Genomic DNA, 19,089 nt, shown 5'->3' with positions numbered 1-19,089 from the left:
ATCCAACCAAAGCAGCCTGTGATTCATAGCATCATCGTCTACACTACAGTTACCATGGCTCTCCTCTCATGATGGCAGGCACAACAGCTTGTGAGTCTGTCAGAAGAAAAACATGGAGTCAAGCTATTTCTCATTGTGAAAAAGATCATTAAAGAAGGAAGAGTGTTGGAGTACAGAAGAGGAACAGGAAGGCTGCTTTCTCCAGAGATCAGAACTAGAAATAACTTTCTGTTTCTCTGCAGAATAAGAGAACAAGTTTTTTATTTTGCTCCTGGAAGTCTGAGGAGGGAGGGAAACATTGTGTCGATGTCCTGAGGGCACAGACCAGCAGGTTATTCTCAGATGCTGTGGGTGCGGTCAGCATGTGTGATTAAAAGTATTAAAACATTTCCACCAGGACTCACTGCCGTGCTCAGATTACGAGCCACCGCCGCCTCCCTCCTGCATATCTCATCTTCTAATGACAAAGAGAGAGACAGCCTGGTCCTTACAGGATTGGTGCAGAGCTCATTGGAAGCTCATGTGGAAGAGCACAATATGTGTGGATGACTGAAGCGAAAGGGCACAGTCTGGACTCATTGTGGAACCTGTTGTGTTCCTCAGCAGAAGCCTTCTCTCTCCATGGAATCAAAGGTCATCGGTCTGTCAGTGGGAGTGACTTCATGTGGTGATTTATTTCTCACTGTACAGTAAACAGGATGCACTGCTGATGGCAGCATTTACCATTGGTTGTTGGCGTCAGAGAGCAAAGGTCCCTGCCTGTTATCACCGTACAGAGGATCACCATTAACCATTTAACTCCTCACATCAAACACCAGTGTCTCACCAGAATGAGGCCATTGGCTTAAAAAGCATTACTTTAGTATGTAATAATATAAATCTAAATAAAAGTTTTATGAGCATTAAAACCTCATAAACGGTTCCGATGGGACCTCATATATAAATGTACTTTAGCTGGCAGTACATTTATTTGTTTCTTGATATTATTTTATCTCAAAGTGACATTATGGTGAAGAACTTTTTTGTACACTCAGTCTAGGTCAAAATCTAGTCTGTTCTGACCTTTAAGGTTTGTGCCAAAAGAAAATGAAAATATTATGTAGAGAGACTTAAGACACAAATCATCATTTTAATCATGAAGAAAACATTTACATGTTAGCATACTAAAAAACATTTGCTAAATCAAACATGCAAGATTAGTACATCAAACTTTTCGATTGCTTTTCAGAAAGCAATTATAGTATTTTTTGTCAAACTGATTCATATTCAGGCACATGTTCAATTTGAAAATATTAAAATGTATTTTACCCACAAGGAGAATATATAAAAATAAAAAGAAGTTATTTCTCATTTTCAAAGAAGTAAAAAAAATAGGTAAACTAAAAGTAAAGCTTAAAAAATCATCTTTGCATGAGTTTTCACACAACATATATAGAAATTCAATAAATTCACAAAATTGATTTTTTTAATTACCAATTAGTTACAGCAGGATTTTTCTTCTAACAAATAATGAATTGCAAACATTATCAGTTGAGATGAATAAACCCCATCTTAAGAAGTGACAGTCTCCATGGTTGGGACAGCACCCAGACAAACTGCACTATTAACAAAACAACAAACCAGATGACAAAGTATCAGCATAGAGACAAATGATCTCTGATCAGTGAACAAATAACCCAATAGTGAAGTCAAACTGCAATGATGGACCAGATAGACTGAAACTGAAACACATTTTAACCACTGGACTTCAATTTACTTCTGTCTATCTCAGGTTGATGAACTCAGCTGAGTCTCCATCATTATATAACCCAACTCCAGCATGTAGCGGCTGGGTGAAGGTGGTCTGGACTCTGTGGAGGAGAGTCATGGTTTCAGAGACACTGTAGAAAGAGAGAATACCTGCTGTGTGATCCAGGTACACTCCTATTATGGAGGAATCTGGACCTGACACACAGATTTTATCACCATTATGATAAAATATGTACATTTGATCATGACAAAATAAAGACCAGGATTTGTCATTGTTTCCAAAATCACTTTCATCTCCTGATCTGCTGATGTTCTTGTATGAAACTGCTAAATCAACTTGTCCTTCCCACTCCACCTCCCAGTAACAACGTCCAGTCAGACGCTGTTTACTGAGGACCTGCTGATCACTGGCAAATCTTGAATGATCAAAATAAAACTGTTCACTTTCCATTAAAGTTGCTTTTCTTTTCCCGTCAGATAAAAACAGATAACTGTGTGCTGTCTTTGAATCCAGAGTGATTTTTTAAAAATATTTTAAAAAGTCATTTCTGGTCTTTGGTTTTGGTTCTGACAGTAGAACATCCACCTGATAGATCGGCAGTGAAATGTTTATCCACGTGTTTCTCTGGACGTCCTGTAGTTTCTCTCTGAGCTCTGATACAGCTGCTGTCACGTCCTCAAAGTGTCTCAGAGGACGGACATTGATGTTAGACCTACTGAGTTCTGGCAGTGAGGGGTAGTTGAGGAGAAACTGGTTGTGATCCTCTGTGTGTGAGAGCTGCTCCAGCTCAGCGTCTTTCCTCTTCAGCTCACTGATCTCCTTCTCCAGCTTCTCCTGAAGATCTTTGACTCGACTCACTTCAGTTTCCTGCTGGGATCTGATCTGCTGCTTCACTTCAGAGCTTCTTTTCTGGAGGAGACGGATCAGCTCAGTAAAGATCTTCTCAGTGTCCTCCACTGTTTTATCAGCAGATACATTGATGGCCTTCAACTCCTGTTGAAGCAGCTTCACATCTTTGTCTCTGTCCTGGATTGTCTGCTGAATTTCTTGTCGACTCACCTGAAGCTTCTTCTGCTTCTCAGCTCTTTCTGCTGCAGCTGGGACTGTTTCATGGCCTTTATGTTCCTCCATAGTGCAGAGATAACAGATACACTGCTGATCAGTACGACAGAAGATCTTCATCACCTCATGATGACGAGAGCAGATGTTCTGCTGAAGATTCTCAGACGGATCCACCAGATTGTGTTTCTTTAAAACAGGAACATCGTAGTGAGGTTGGAGATGATTCTCACAGTAAGAAACCAGACAAACCAGACAGGACTTTGTAGCTTTCATCTTCCTCCCAGTGCAGAAATCACAGGCCACATCTCCAGGTCCAGCATAGCAATGGTCAGCTGGAGAATCTTGGAGTCTGCTTTTCTTCAGGTCCTCCACTAACTCTGCTAACAGGGTGTTTTTCTTCAAGACAGGCCTCTGACTGAAGGTCTCTCTACATTGAGGGCAGCTGTAGGTTCCTTTCTGGTTCTCTCCATCCCAAAAGTCTTTAATACAGTTCATACAGTAGCTGTGTCCACAGGCTGTAGTCACTGGATCCTTCAGTAGATCCAAACAGATGGAACAAGAGAATCTTTCTCGGTCCATCTGAACTCCTGCTTGCGCCATTTGTCCTCTCAGTGAGAATGAGTGTGAGTTTCACTTCCTCATAAATGAAACTGAACTCTGCTCTAAATGCAGGGAGGGAGGCCTGCAGCAACAGGCCTCCCTCCACTGATCTGAAGGGAGGGAACAAAGAACTGTGACGACGAGGAGCCACAGCAGTAGGTGGAGTTACCAGACTGGTGATTTCAGGAAGAGCTTTGACGTGTGTGTGTGTGTGTGTGTGTGTGTGTGTGTGTTTGTGTGTGCATTTGTGTGTGTTTTCTGTTTTCACAATGCAATAATTTCATAAAATAATTGTAATTCTGGATTAGATAAGGATGCCTCTTTAAACAACACTTTTATTCAGGTTGGCTGTAATAAAAATCAAACTTAAAATTAAATTGGGCACTTTTGATTTTATCTAAAATAATTAAATAAAAAAATCTAGAATTTTGTGGAGCTGAGTTTGTATTCAAAACTCCACCCCAGTGCAATTCTGGAAGCTGGTTCCCATTGCAGACTGGATTCCACCAGAATGTAGGAAAGATATTTCACATAGTAAAAATCTGAAAAATTATTTTGTTTTGGTCATAAAGACACCATGGATTTTACGGCAAGGCTTGTGTTTTCTCAGTATTGGCCATTAGTAGTTTATCTACAAATATAAACTACTAATGGCCAAACTAAACTACAAATAACTTTCTGAAGAAAGTTATTTGGACTCCCTGCAGTCCTGGCAGTGGAATGGTCCAACTGAGGTATGAGAAATGTTTGGATGAGCGTTTGAGCATTGCTTCAAGACGGGAGCTTTTTCCTGAAAGAGAGCTGCTCTATGGAGCTGTCTAAAACACCAAAATATGACACCAAGTTTGCTTACATAAGAAGATTGTAAAATTGTGAATCTCATTCAAATGGTTGGATTTTAAAGTGAGCTCCACAGCTCTTTACTGGTGTAGGTAGTTTGATTTGATTTAATCTATAAAACCTCATATGAAATTTATGTGGGTTTATTTCAAATGCAATGAGCTCAAGAGATGAAACAGAAAGGAGAAAAGAAAGGTAGAAAGCTGGAGGAAAGATTTGAAAAGAAATGAGAGGAAGAAAGGAGAGGAAGAAGCAAAGAGAGAAACAAGTCAACGACGTTCAAGTCTGCACATTTAAACCTGTGTGTATCATGTAGCACATCTAGTTTGATATTTATCTATACATCAAGTGAAACATCATGGAGAAAGGAAATCTGTTGGGTTTCACCTTTGCACTCAGACAACAATTCTGAGTTACACACTGCTGGACACGACTGTCATGTAGTGGTGAAGTAGAGATGGTGAGGCAGACGCTGGAGACCCAGGTAGGTGAATGGTGAGTAATTTAATGAAAATAATCCACAAAAACACAGTCAACAGAGTCCGCGGCCAGGCAGCACGGCTGAGCGGAAGCCAGGGCTCAACGCCGGTAGCAACTGGTCATACAGGCGGCTAAACACACAACGGCAGACAGAGGCAAAAGTACGACAACGACAAACTGACAAGGACCCGACGAGGAACAAAGGACACAGGAGGGACTAAATACACTGAGGGTAATCAAGGGAATAAGACACACCTGTGAACAATCAAGGGGAGGACAGGACAACGAGGAGAACTCAGGACACAGAAACAGAATAAAACACAGAAAAACACTGAACCTGACAACGACAGGTTTAAAACAAATTGTAATACATAGTAAATCAGCCAATCACATTGGAGCATCACAATTCACTATAATCTTCTAGTAAATATGTATTGAATGACAAACTCCAAAGTGTTTTATCATTTATTTAATTTGACTTTAAAGTCATTCAGTTTGTGACTCTTTCTCTTTCTTTGAAGGTCAATTGACTTGAATGTTCCATAGTTAAATACTTTTTCCTCACATGTTTCAATATTATTGAGAACTAGTGAAACTTCTGATAGTGGCTCGAGATAGTTCAAATTATGCTGACCTTCCTTGATTTGGCTTCAAGTTTACAGGTTTTTATAGAAAACAACTCCAAACTGAAAATATGTGCAGAGCTCCATATTTCTGCCGCACCGCCATAAATATTTAAGACCCTGCTTCTTGTAAATAAGCACGCAAACCCCCAATCAAAGGTGGGGATGTGCTGATCTTAGTTTCACTGCTTGTTTTTTTTTTTGCTTATAGAAATTGCCCAGTTCTTGCAAAGCCACAGCCCAGTTTCAGTTTCTAAGAGTGTAATTTCTGCTCAGTCCAATACATTTGTAACTGTTAGCTTAATTTGTAGTAGAATACAATTTTGAAATATATTTATGTTTCTCCTTAAGTTTCATGTAATCAGAAGTCTTCCTTTTAGTGATGATTATGTGGAATGCGACGTTAAAATGAGAGAACAATTGTTTTAATGGCCAGTATATTGAGAACCATTTTGCATTTATTGATTATATTATATTATATTATATTATATTATATTATATTATATTATATTATATTATATTATATTATATTATATTATATTATATTATATTATATTATGTCCTTATTGATGTGAAACTTGCCCGTTGCAGCATTTGTCGTATGTTGACTAAGTTCATAAGTTAACTTCCTGTTTGAGACCAGGACCATTTGTAACAATAAGAAATTAACATTTTGAAGTGTTTATCCTGAATTTAAAAGGACTTGCAACTCTAATTGAGATCAAACAGTTTGAGACACAACTAGAATCGAGAGTTAATAACATCTTTATGGTCTCCAACAAGTTTAACTACACAATCATATCAAATCTTTAAACAGACATAAAGTCAGTTCTTGCAATTTTATTTATTTACTTTATCACCAACTAAATGCATTTCTTATATAAAACAAGTTTTTTACCCCAATAAGCTTCAAAGGTGCCAGTAAACATGTCTACATCTCTGCATAACCAATTACTTATTAATGATCTCCGCAAACAACAACTAAAAACATAAATGAACTAGGAAAGTAAAACAGCCTTAGCTTTAGATATAACTGGCTCAAGACTTATTAACCAATCAGAGGAGCAACATCTGTTGGAGGGGTTTAAGTTAACTACATAATCATGTGTGATTATGGCCCCCTTTCCACCTGGCACCTCTGAAGAGAAAAAGATATTTGAACTTTCCATGACACATTCCCCAAGCCAATTTCATAAGGAAACCAATTACTTTTTAACACCCAAACCTTCTTAAAATAATTTCAGTGCTGGATCAGACATCAGTTGAAGGCAGTAGGATGGGAGAAATGTGCTGGATGAACAAACCCTTTACATTTCCAAAGCCTTTAAATCTGTGGGGAAAACAATCTGAATGTGATGAAGCTGAACTTAATGTGAAAAAAGAAAAAAACACACAGCATTGATTTAATGTCACAGGTTGTTGCTAACCTACTGTAAAAATGACAGAACTGTACATTTAAATCATTTTTTACACTTACAGCTAAAAAACAGCGGGTGTTTCCAGAGAGCGACCAAAGTCCTGCTCTTACTGCTGAGAATGGACAAAAAAATTACAATATATTTCAAAATGTATGTGCTTTTCTTAAGAAAATTTCTGGGTTTGAACAGTTGAACATTTCACAGAAAAATACACCTCAGAAATTTCTGTTTCAAAAGATTCAAGTTGAAAATTTTAGACTTCTGAAACAAAGTTCCATATAGATTATGTTTCAGATTTTTTTTAATGTGTGAAAAATTTAGAAAATTGTGTCATTTTTGAGGTATTTGAGAGATTGTCAGAGATTTTCTAGAAAGAAACGAATAAATCTCTGAGTTTCAAATCTCTAAAATGTTCAAATTCTAAGTTTATTTCTGAAAAATCTTTGTATTTAACAACTCATATTATTATTTTTTTGGTCTGGCAAAATGTTTGCTCAAAACTCAGAAATGCAAAAAATTTTTCTTGCATATTTTCAACTTATCAAAGTCAGAAATTTCTGAGTTTGACCAAAACTTTCTGAGATTAATTTCAAAATTATTGAGGTGTTTGGCCCACATTTGGTCTTTTTTCTATCTACAGTGTCCCTAGAACTCTGTAGAGTACAGATCTGAACCAGTGGACAGCACCGTGGTGAAAGTCCGTCTCATCTGATCCGAACGCGTCGCAGTAGTCGGCCCTGAAAGCCCCCCTATAGGGAACCGGTACAACACGCTGATGGATTGATGAAACTCCCCAGATATTATCTGAATCCCCCCTGCTTTATTGGTCTTCCTGAGCCGGTATCAGGTAGAGAATGGGGACGTTTCTGTTAGCTTATCCTCAGAGCTGCTTTGCATTGCAGTCCTATCTGTCAAAGCGCGCCTCGTTTCCTGGGCTTTCAGAAAATCGGCCAGGTGCTCCTGAGGGAGCCTGCTTCCACAAATCTTTGAATTAATAACTTCACCCTGAGCACAATGTGTCCATTTCCCCCCCACCACTATTCTTTTGGTGTGCGATTTATGGCTCTGATAGAGAAGGCGCTGCCCCAGAGGAGAGGAAATGGAGGCAGGGATTTGATAATCTCGCCTCTGGTGCCGCTCGTGTGGGAGGCAGCCTGCTTGATTATGCCTGAGATGCACCTGCTCTTAACCTCATTTCCCTCAACATCTGTTGGAGGGGTTTAAGTTAACTACATAATCATGTGTGATTATGGCCCCCTTTCCACCTGGCACCTCTGAAGAGAAAAAGATATAGTTCACGTGTGAATGATGTCGGCTTCTGAAACAAGGATTCCTACAGTCACTGCAGACAATCTTTTGAGAGCTGGAACCTTCTCGTTGGGTTAAATAAAGCTCCATGTTGTTGCAGATGAAGTTCTCATGCATCAGTTTGTAAGTGAGATTCGAGTGGGTACTTCAAGTCTGCATCTGGTTGGTCCTTTGACCAGGGTCACCAGATCTGACTGACAGTTTCAGGCCAGAAGCAAAATAAAACCTTCCCAAGTCCACCTCATATCTTGGGACACACGGGACACATTTTGTGACCCACTCATCATCCACTGCATTCACAGACTTGTAAGAATTCACAACATTTTTAACGACTTCACTCTTTGAACTCAATGTGACGCTTTGTGGCGCTACTTCGTTTCAAATCATCAAGTTGCCCTTTGATTTCTTTTTTCTAATACTACTACATAGTGACAATTGATTAACCAATAATTAATCATTGATTATGTCACTTTTGACCAATTCCAGACATTTCAACATAAATTAACTCATAAGATAATACAGCATTGTATAACGTATTGTGCTTTTCTGCCACACGACAGCAATTTCAAAAGAATTTTCCTCTGAAACCTTAAAAACTCACCAAATGTTGCAAAAAGCCTTAACTGACCAATCAGCAGCTGTGATTTGCCTCAAAACAGAGAAACTGAACCTGTTTCCCTCCAACGTTTATCGTTATGAACTGGGAAAATAATTCATCGTTGTCAGCGTGTCACATGTAATTCTGAGACGCTCTGCCAGCATTTAGCATTCAAAGGGCAGAATAAAGTTTACTGCATTTCCAAAACATAAATAGAGCCTGGGAAATGTGAAAGATGACAGCTAGCACCACTTACTGGCCGGGGGGAGTAGAGACAGGGACTTGAGATGTTTTCTGTATTTCATTATGGATGAAAATATTTCTGGAAACATTCCAGTGTGGACGTAGGAGTCTTTATGATTGACAACTTGTTTTTCTTGTTTTAGAAAAAAAATAAATAAACACATTTGATGAGGGCGGGGCCTAAGTTTAAGTCACAGAGTTAAAGCAGTGAGAAATGTTGCAGTGAAGTATTAACTAGCAAGACCAGAACTGAACACTAAGAGCATCTACAATGTGTGTGGATGAGGAAGTGGCTGAAGAGAGGCTCATGTGAAAGTTTAATGTCTCTGATTTTATATATTTAGTGTTGTGTTTGAAAAAAAGGGAAATATTCATCAAGATGAAAGCAAAATGACCCCGATGTGAAAGAACAATAGAAAGAATAGATCTACAAGGTATCATACAGCTTGATGAACAATGAGAAGATTTACCAAAGCAATACTGAAACAGTCCATTTTAAACAGGAATGAATATTTTAATACAGTTCATTAGAAAATGACAGTAGACCTGAGGATTGAGAGACTTGAATGCCCTGAGACCTGTGTGGAAATCAAAGAGTGAGTCATAAAAGGCTCCTCTGATTATTTTTTCCCCCTTTGTAGCTCTGCCAAACTGCTATGAATTAATTATTAGTAGAACCAGAATCCATGACTGAAAATCCACTTTTAATTGCAGCCAGAGGCAAAATTAGCTTTTTGATTGGTTTGGTTTAACAAATATATGCTCATCTGACACACACCGCTAAAGTTAAATAATGCTGCATTACTGTCATCTATACTGGAATATTTAAGAAATACATATAAACTACAATAAGTTTGAATTTCAATATAAAATGTGAATAGATGATCGGTTGTACTTTGAATATTCTAAGTTCAAGGATATTATCTAAATCGGCATGTAACAATACACATGGAATAGTGGGAGAAAATTGATAATAACACAGAACAAACCAAACATGTTGTTTATAGCACTGTAGCACAGCTAATCACTTCAGGACAATAAAGTAAGTTTAAGTTTTAACTAATATCTCCTAGTGTCTGAACATTTGGATTGTTGTAAACTGCAGGTAAGACATTTACTACTGATGACTACCAAAGGTAAACCCACTTTAACACATTAAAACCGATCGATGAAGCAGATTAAACTTCTTTATTCTTCTCATGCTCCTACTTATGTGTTATTTAATTTCCTACATTAAGGCGATTCAAAATGTCTTTATTCAGCCTCATTTATCATTCTACCGAGTTAGGGTATAGATGATAAAATTCTACATTATTTAAAGGGACAGGCATTTACCCTTTAAGGAATATCAGTCTTCCTCCGTTCTGAAAAGTGTGTGACATTTCTAACACCATGAATCTGTTAACGACTTTTAGTCATTTGGGCATTTGCACATTAATGTAAGACACCTAACAGCTTCTGCCAGACGTGACTGCACATTCAGAGTCGTTTAAAAAAGGTCTTGAAGGAAAAATAGCCTTAAAGAAAAGTTCTCTATTTTTCCCAAGCTGCTGAGCTGATGGATTTTCAGACTCACACTGAGGTTAACCCTCTGAGTAATCCCCTATGGAAACCTATCTGAGGGTCTAACATCACTGCACTCCGTTTTTGCATCAGATTTATCATTTAACGTTTCTCAGGGAGGGATTTTCTTGCCTGCTGGTGTTTTTCCACGGTGACTGAACACTGAACGACACGTAGTTAAATATTTTCAAACTGGATTCTGGTTTATTGCTTACTGCTGTGCATGCTACACAACCACTGGGAAAAAAAAAGAATTATATTTATGAGTTTATGATGTTCATCTTGAGGGTTTATTTTTATTTATGCATTTCTGTGCATAATTAAATAATAATAGCCTAATAAAAAAAACTTTATTGATCCGACAGGAAAATTAAATGATGTCATTCTCAACAACAAACTTATAGAAACTTATTTACATAAAAGTTCCAAACAACAGGATTTTATTTTGATACTCTTCCGCTTATTGGCAAGTGAATTTGCATGTTAGCTAAAGATTTAGCTCTGAAACTGAAACATTTTTACTTTGTAAACTAAACAATTAGCTAGCCACATGTTTATAGCTCAGAACTAACTCTTATTGTCATTTAGTTAGTTCAGAGCTAAACATAGCTTGGAGCTAAGTGGATGGACAGTAAATATTTCTGTAGTTAAATATTTAGCTAGCTCAGAGCAAAACAGTTCAGACTGGCTAGCTAAACTTTTAGCTTTTAGCTAATTATTTAAATTGGAACTACATACATTTGGTGAACTACATATTTAGCTCTTTAAATTACTAAGATTGAAATTGTGAGATTCAAGACGGACAAAATATGACTGAAAAACGAACCCTATTTGTTGATGTTTGACAGTGTAACTCTGTAGTTTGAAGTTTGTGGCTGTAATGTTGCCAAAAAAGATTTGTTTATGAACGTGTTTTCAAGACTCTCCACACAGACGGTTACCAACCGACATATTCAGGACATTTGGGAAACATTTGTCTCTGAGCCACAGTGGAACCGTGAGAGTGCAAAAGACTGCGGCTAACGCTGCGCTAACAGCCCTAGCCTTCTCTCAGTCCTCTGCTCAGGGGACGTTTGTGAGCCAACTCTTCTGAACACAACATGAGTCACATGGTGCCTGGCCTCCCAGAGCCGCCGTCGTTTTGTGTTAAAGCTGTTCTCTGTGTTTCCGCCACAACGAAAAGCAACCGGTTGACAAACCCGTGGAGCAGACCTGCTGTTAACTGTTTAACAATTATGTCTGCGTGTCATTTGCTGGCACACGACAGGAAGTTGACAGGTGTGCTGTCTGTTTGACAGTAATATATTACATTACCTCAAACTCTGCAGGACTTTGCTCTTCGTCAAGGTGGCAGTTTTAATAATTGGTCCTCCTTCATTTGTTCTCATAAACATGAGCCTAAAAAAACGGGAGTCGTGTTGAAAAGAAGACCCTCAGAAACAAAGCAATGAATTGATAATGTTGCCCTGAGCTGAGTTTCTGTAGCACCATATGTGCTCTAACAGCCTGTGGGATGAGACATAGGGGCTCTGAAGCCTAAAATAGGGTAGCGCTGGTCTGACAGTACGAGCCAGGAACCGGAGGGGATGACAGAGAAAAATGGGAACCCTGCTCAGATTTACACCAGCGGCTCGAATCGGATATTTTTGCATGTATTGTCAGCGTACAGGTGCCTCTGTTTACAAGATGTGCTTAGCCGCCCTGTCACAGGCAGGGAGTGCAGAGAGAACACAAACTGGAGTTTTAGGCTTCAGTGGAACACCACAGCTGAGTTTGACTTCTCTTGCTGAGACTCCATTACTTTGAAACATATCCAGATGTGCATGTGTGAATCTGTTTGTGTGCATAACTGGTACGTAACTCGCACTTTATAACACTTTTAGATTCACATGTGTGGTACATCTGGTCCTACAGACTAGAAGAAATACCTTGAAGTACTTTAGTTCAAAATTTTCTCTGTGGAAATACTTTGACTAGCCAGTTTGTTCAAACAATGAGATTCGGAACGAGACTGTTCCCACAGTGAAACACGGCAGTGGCAGCATCAGTATGTGGTTAATTTCCTGACATTTTTTAAAATTTTTTATTACAGGTGCAACTTATGAAGAACTCCAAGTATCACTCCTTTTAGAAATATGTTGACTTTCACCAGAAAGTAGAGGTTGAACGGGAATTTCGATGTTGGTTTAAGAGTGTGCATACTTGGAACAAAGGAGATATTTTTTATTTAAAATTCTATTCTTCTCAGAGGTACATGCTAAATTACAATTTGAATCAGATTAAGAAGTCTGTTAACATTTTGTTCCTCAATTTAGTTTGTTTGCCAAAAGCAAACACTGAACAAAAAAACAATAGTAAGGATAATTTTCTGACTCAACTGAGAGTGAAAATCATCAGTGGATTCAATAATGAAAATATTCATAATTTACAGTCACAGAAACATCAATTACAGCCAATATGTTGTCTTTCACTACTGTTCCAGTTGTTCATTTGTGCATAAAGAAAGATGAAGTGCTTCACAGGACAACACTTTTCGCCTAATGGTTTTTTGGTACTTTTGCTTTTCTGTAACCGCTGGCAAAGGATAGGATTTATATTTAAACAGTGATCCTTAGTGAAGAAGAATATTGTTATATGTAAGAATCCACAAAGGGATGAAGTAGCAAAGGACTAAATGTAACAATTCGATCTGTAAGATTTTAAATAATTTTTATTAACAAGGAAAGTTAATAGTTTTTCATCCAATGATTAATTACAATCTGTAATTAATAAGTTCACAAGCAAAAAAATGCACTAGTATGAATGAAATTGATTTCCTACACAGTGAAATGTGTCTACACCTCTTAAATGACTTGAGATTCACACTTGGCCTTAATTTCCGACTCATTTTATATTTTGACTGGACAACAGAGCTTCTAAAATCACATTCAGGACTTTGTTTTTACCCTGCGCAAGGATGACTTGCAAATTTGTGAAGCTTTCCTCCTTTAAGTAAATAAATAAATCTCAGTTGCCTTGACAATCTTTATGACGCATTATTTAGTAAAAGAGTGCATTTCATGGAATGAGTAGGTGTTAATTAAAACCAGAAGTTTAAATACAGAGAAAAGATTCATACACATTTTCTTTTCACTGTCTAAAGTTAAATCAGAACAAACTTCTTTTGTTTTAGGTCTATTGGAGTTATTAACATTTTTCTAGTTGCTAAATGCCAGAAATCTTAGCATGAACATTTTTGAGGAGTTCATTTTTGTAACTTTCTTATGTATAATTGAAACCTTGGGGAGGAAACAAGTAATTCAGTTCAGCAGCAATTCCACCAGATATTAATATAATGACAAAGCATTTATAAAAATCATTACCATAATTTGTCAAGCGTTTCCTGAGGACACCAAGGATTTATTATTACACTACTTTAGATTAAATCTATGCAATGTTTCTGATCTGGCAACCATTTTTCATCCATATTGCAGTTGGCCTGTTATACTGACCTCACTTCTTTTCTTGTTTTTGTCGCTCCTTTCTCTCCTGCATGAAGGAATCCTGACGACCTCATCAAACTGCCCTCTGAAACAGATCTGAAGGTGGAACATTGAAGAAGGTAAATTAGGCCATTGAACCGGAAGGAATCGACTCTTCCAATCTTTGAACATTTGGCTGCTGGGAGCCACTCTTTGAACAAATCAGTGTTCAGGCACAGCCGGTAAATGAATGCCATGCTCTGTTGGAATCCAAATACAGGTATACATCAAGACTTTGCTGATATTTACTCTGCAATTGCTTGTTATTTACCAATGGAACCGGACCGGACCAGAAGAGAACAGACCAGAACACGGCCTGAGAGATAAAGATAGGTGAGAAACGATTGGCTCTCTGTCTCCATCGACTGATGTTGCAATATAAAACACACCAGATGTTTTGGAATGATTCTGTCTGAATCGATGGCTGACTTACCGCCTCGGTGCAGTCAGGGTTTCAGGTTTCTGCTGTTGGTCTGGTTGTTTGACTCAGATGTGTTGACCTCCAGCTATGGAGGTCAACACGGAGCAGAGCAGACTGAATGGTTTCATTTAATAACTGCTGGTGCTCATGCTTTGGACTGGAGAATGTATTACTATTATTATTGTTTCTCTTTGTCGTTTCATCAACTTATTCTATGGTGTAGTCATTTTTGTACAGCACTTTGTTGCAGTTTTAAACTCAATTGAAAAAGGGCTTTATAAATAGATTTGACGATGATGCTCTTCAGAACAACAGGAAACGAGAGAAATAGATCTGTAAAAGGCCAAAAAAACAACAATAAAAGCAGTATCACAAAAATAAAATGTCACAACCGAAGAATATAAAGCTACAAAACGACATCAAGTCACAACACAACTGTAAAAAAATGACAATGTAACAAAAGTCCCCTCACTATTTACACTGAAGCAAAATGTGTGTTGAAATGAAAGGTATGCATGTCAAAACAGAAGCTATTATTAACTTCTGTTTTAGCATAACGTGTTGTTGCTTTTGGTTTTTTGACTCACTGTTTTTACAGAAGAAAACCGGAAGCTGCAGTCAGACCAGGAACCCAGAAACACGTTTTTTTCCTCCAACTCCATCCTGGTAGATGTCAGCAGTAGACATGCTTCTGTATGTGCAGAGTCTGGAGCCGCAGCTATTTATAGGACATCATCAGAAGCAACCAACTGTTGTGTTGATTTGTATTCAGTTCAACATCTGACAAAACAGCAGCAGCAGCAGCAGCATGGATTTGTTTGGTTCTGTGTCGTCTGGTTCATGAAGATGCTCTGGGCTCAGTGTGACGTGATGTAAGCTTTAGGTTGAACCGATAACGCGTCCTTCTGCTTGAAACTCCTCCGTAGATTTCTCAATGATTCAGTTGAAGATGGTTGAAAGTTGCCGTGACTCCGATTCCTCATCAGAAGATTCAAACTCTCAGCTTCCTTCGATGTAAACATTTGAAACTCACACAAATTTCCCGGTTCCTACAAAACCTGGACATGGATTTCAGAGTATTGCAGGTCTGGATGAGTGTAGAAAAACAAACACAGTTTTTTCCCCTCCGATCCAGTCACTACATCGCCCCAATTCTTTGTTCCCATTATTCTTTTCATTCCTCTTTGTGTCCATTTCTTGTGTATCTTTGCTCTTTTGTCCTACATCCATTCTTTCTTTTCTCCCTTCCTTCCCTTCTTTCATGATTTCTAATTCTTCTTCTTCTGCGTTTCTTTAATTTCTTATGACGGGAAGCAGAGGAACATATCATCTTTAATGTCGTTGCATGTCTGATGCAGAGCCGCAGCTCATCTGTGAGTTTCTGTTAACCTGATGGGTTGACAGCCGGCAGGTTTAACCAGCAGAACTCAAAACATGGATATTGATCGGCTGGATCAATATCCAAACATAAAAAATGAAAATTATGAAAATTTTGTCTGTAGTATTCTTTAATATAGCCTAAAAGTATGAAAAAATGATTAAAGTACAACTGAAACAGGAAGTAAATCTTTGACCAGCTATCTTCCACCATTCTGAGGATTTCACCTTTTCTACAATCTCACATTGATTTGACATTAAGCACATCTAAATATACTCTAGACCAGCCCTAATGGGACAAAATGGAGCAGGAATACCAAGGTTTCTAACATGTACAATTTCCCATCATGCATTTTGTGTGGTTTAAACTCCTCACAATAAGATGACAGAACAAACAGAATCAAGACTGGACTTTTCTCTAACTCTATCAGCTCTTACTCACTGTTTCCTCAACTACCAGAATATTCCCATGTTTGTCTGTCATTCAGAAAGTCTGAACTCCTCACTCTTTATAAGGCACTGCTGACTAAAAACACTGTTTTAGTGATCTACAGCCTGCATTTCAATGCTAACCTTGTAACGTTAACATTGAACTCAAACTACAATTTGGCATACGCTCATTTTTAAATGTTTCCTTTGCTGCTAATTTTGACTCTTTTTTTAGCATTTGCATCCAAATGTAGAAAATAATATCTTGCCTTCACTGACAATGCCACGTATTTAATCACAAAAGGTGAAATAAATTGATTCATACAACAGACTAAGAGTCACTTCCTCCGGGTTGATAACAGGAAGTGTGCTGAACCATTTGAATTCAAGCTGAGTACGTTCCGCCTGCAGCGCCGTCTCTCAGCGCCAATCTCTGCATCTGAATAAATCATAGAAAAGGAACACATCTGGCTCCTTAGCGAGAGCGCCGCCGACACAGCCAATCAGAGAGGACGGTGACAATACTACGGGGTAAAAGGTGGAGATAAAAAGAAAAAGAGAATGACAAAGTGATGTCAGAGCAGTAGGTTGAGAGAAAAAGCAATAAGAGGAGTGGGAGGAAATAAGCAGCGGTGAAGCTGAGCTTTTCAATATCGCTCACAGAGCGAGATTAACTCGTTTGTTGTTTAAATGGGGGAAATAAACACTCTATTTCAAAACTATCTGACATAATAAAAAAAAAGATCTGAAACTCCCTCATTTCCAAAAAACAAAAAAACAACAAACACAGAAAAGACTCAATAAAAACCCACTCAGGTCACAAACAGTTATTGTTTTAATATTAGTGAAGTTTTGGCCTTACTAAAAGTAAAAACATTCAGCAGGATGTTCAGTAACTACGTCTGACATGAGGCTTCAGAACTGAACACTTATTACTAACCTTTAATTGTGATAAGACATTGATGCAGTAAAACGAGGCAAAACAGCCTCACAGGATCATTAGATAAAGAAAATCTAATGATAAATATTCTCCAAAGTAAATGAGGCTAATAAAAGACATGCCAATGTTAAAGTGCACATTTACAGCATGAACCGTGTCTGTCTCTTCTGGCAGCGCTGCAATCAGTTCAGAACAAGAGTCGAAGTTTTGGATCGGTTGGAGGAATTTGCAGCTTGTACAGGTGAAACCAGAAGTTCACATACATCAAATGAAAAGGCACTTACACTTTTTTTTTTTTTTTTTTTACTGATTAATAAATATTATTCCTGTTGGCTAATATTGCGATAAAGGGAAAGCTCTTGATGGCATGTTGAGGATGGCAAACACCTCCCTGTGGCTCTCCAGACGCCGGGACTTTTGACAAAGTTTAGCCAAGTTAATTCTGCTGAGGATTAGGAATATGGGACGGAAAACAGGATGAGCATCAGCTCACAAACTGGAAGACCCATGTGCATCAAACTTGGTAGAAAGTTCCCTACATTCCCACCAGTCTTGGCTGGTGTGAGTAATTTTATTGTCTTATCACAAATGAATATGAAGAACAAACAGCTAAGTACTTGATGAATTCATCCCTGATGCCTAAAGATGATTATAGTCATGTTTTATACCAATGGAAAGTCTGAATCTTTGAGAAACAATGGTGGATACAGAATGTTCAGTTTGAAACGTATGATTGATGTGGAAAATTATAAATTCAAAGACAAATGCAATGAACAGTAAAAACCATCAGGTGACTCAAGAATCACAACTTTTCTTGCATCTGAAATTTGTTACAATAGTGGGGTTTAGATTAGATTTTTTAATACGAGGCTGCACCACATCATGTTGGAATGCAGCTGAGACACACTGGAGAGATGTATTGATCAGGACAGGGAGGACTAGTGGAGTTCCTCAGGGCATCAATGTCATTATTGAAGAATTCAAACAATTCTCACAAGTTTAGGACAAATATAGTTGGAGGGCTGACATTATTCAGAACATTGGTAGTTGTGCTGGGATAGGTGTCTTTTGAACCATTAGTCAAGAACAATATATTGGACAAAGGTCTCCATAGGTAGGTGGTATTATGACCAGAGTCAGTTCACTAAACTCATCTCCTTGTGCCAAATTGATAGACTCCCAACATCTCCATATTTCGAGGCTTGACTATTGAGTATACATGGCAACAATTAGAAACTTTTTTTAAGTGTTTTAGTGTGCTGAGTTGGTTTAAACTGGGCATTGATTTCCAGGTCACTGTAAAAAAAAAAAAAAAAAAAAAAAGAGAGAGAGAGAGAAAAACAGTCAGCCACCACCCAAACCAATCTCACCAATCTGTTGTTATTATCAATGCCCTCCTATAGCCATAGCAAAGCACACTGGTTCCAGATATATGAGGCTGTCTGTGTGTTGCAAACACAAGTCCCCCACACACCCCATCTCCTCAGCTCCATAAATCACTGAAACTTTCCATGTGCTGCACAGTTTCTCCACATTCTCCATTCATCAAGGAGATTACAGGAGGACCAACATTCCTCTTATGGGCATCATATTATCAGTTGCTCTACTTAGCTCTGCTATCCTGAGCATGTGTATTTGACTCATGTTAAATTGTCCAGACTGCAGGAGATCAGCATGACTAACAGTATAAAAGCGAGTAAAAGAGTCAGCAAACATTTGGTGGAAGCAAAAAAAAGAAGGACAAGACTGCAACCAGACTGAGATGGAAGCAGCTAATTCAGAGGCCGCGATCTATTTATATCTCTGCTAAATAAAGAGGAGGTCTGCTCCTCACTGGGTATGCTCCAAAAACCTTTCATTGAAAACTGTAACGCACAATCGCTCTCGTTTTGTAGAAGGCTCCACGGAGCCTTTAA

The 19,089-nt window shown here is 38.2% G+C and overlaps 1 protein-coding gene across 1 annotated transcript; it reads right to left on the bottom strand.

The window, feature by feature from the left end:
• Positions 1-2,046: 2,046 nt before the first annotated feature.
• Positions 2,047-3,440, bottom strand: LOC129362960 (E3 ubiquitin/ISG15 ligase TRIM25-like). Its single transcript, XM_055034800.1, has one exon. The coding sequence runs from the start codon at positions 3,410-3,412 to the stop codon at positions 2,273-2,275; it is 1,140 nt and encodes a 379-aa protein (XP_054890775.1). The 5' UTR covers positions 3,413-3,440; the 3' UTR covers positions 2,047-2,272.
• Positions 3,441-19,089: the final 15,649 nt, after the last annotated feature.

This window comes from Poeciliopsis prolifica, unplaced genomic scaffold (assembly GCF_027474105.1).
Source record: "Poeciliopsis prolifica strain line A6 unplaced genomic scaffold, Auburn_PproV2 SCAFFOLD009, whole genome shotgun sequence".
NCBI lineage: Eukaryota > Metazoa > Chordata > Actinopteri > Cyprinodontiformes > Poeciliidae > Poeciliopsis > Poeciliopsis prolifica.
This window is presented reverse-complemented; position numbering and strand designations above follow the sequence as displayed.

Bases quoted from the DNA above. Each gene is read 5' to 3' on its own strand.
- LOC129362960 (XM_055034800.1), bottom strand. From the start codon at position 3,412: ATGGCGCAAGCAGGAGTTCAGATGGACCGAGAAAGATTCTCTTGTTCC.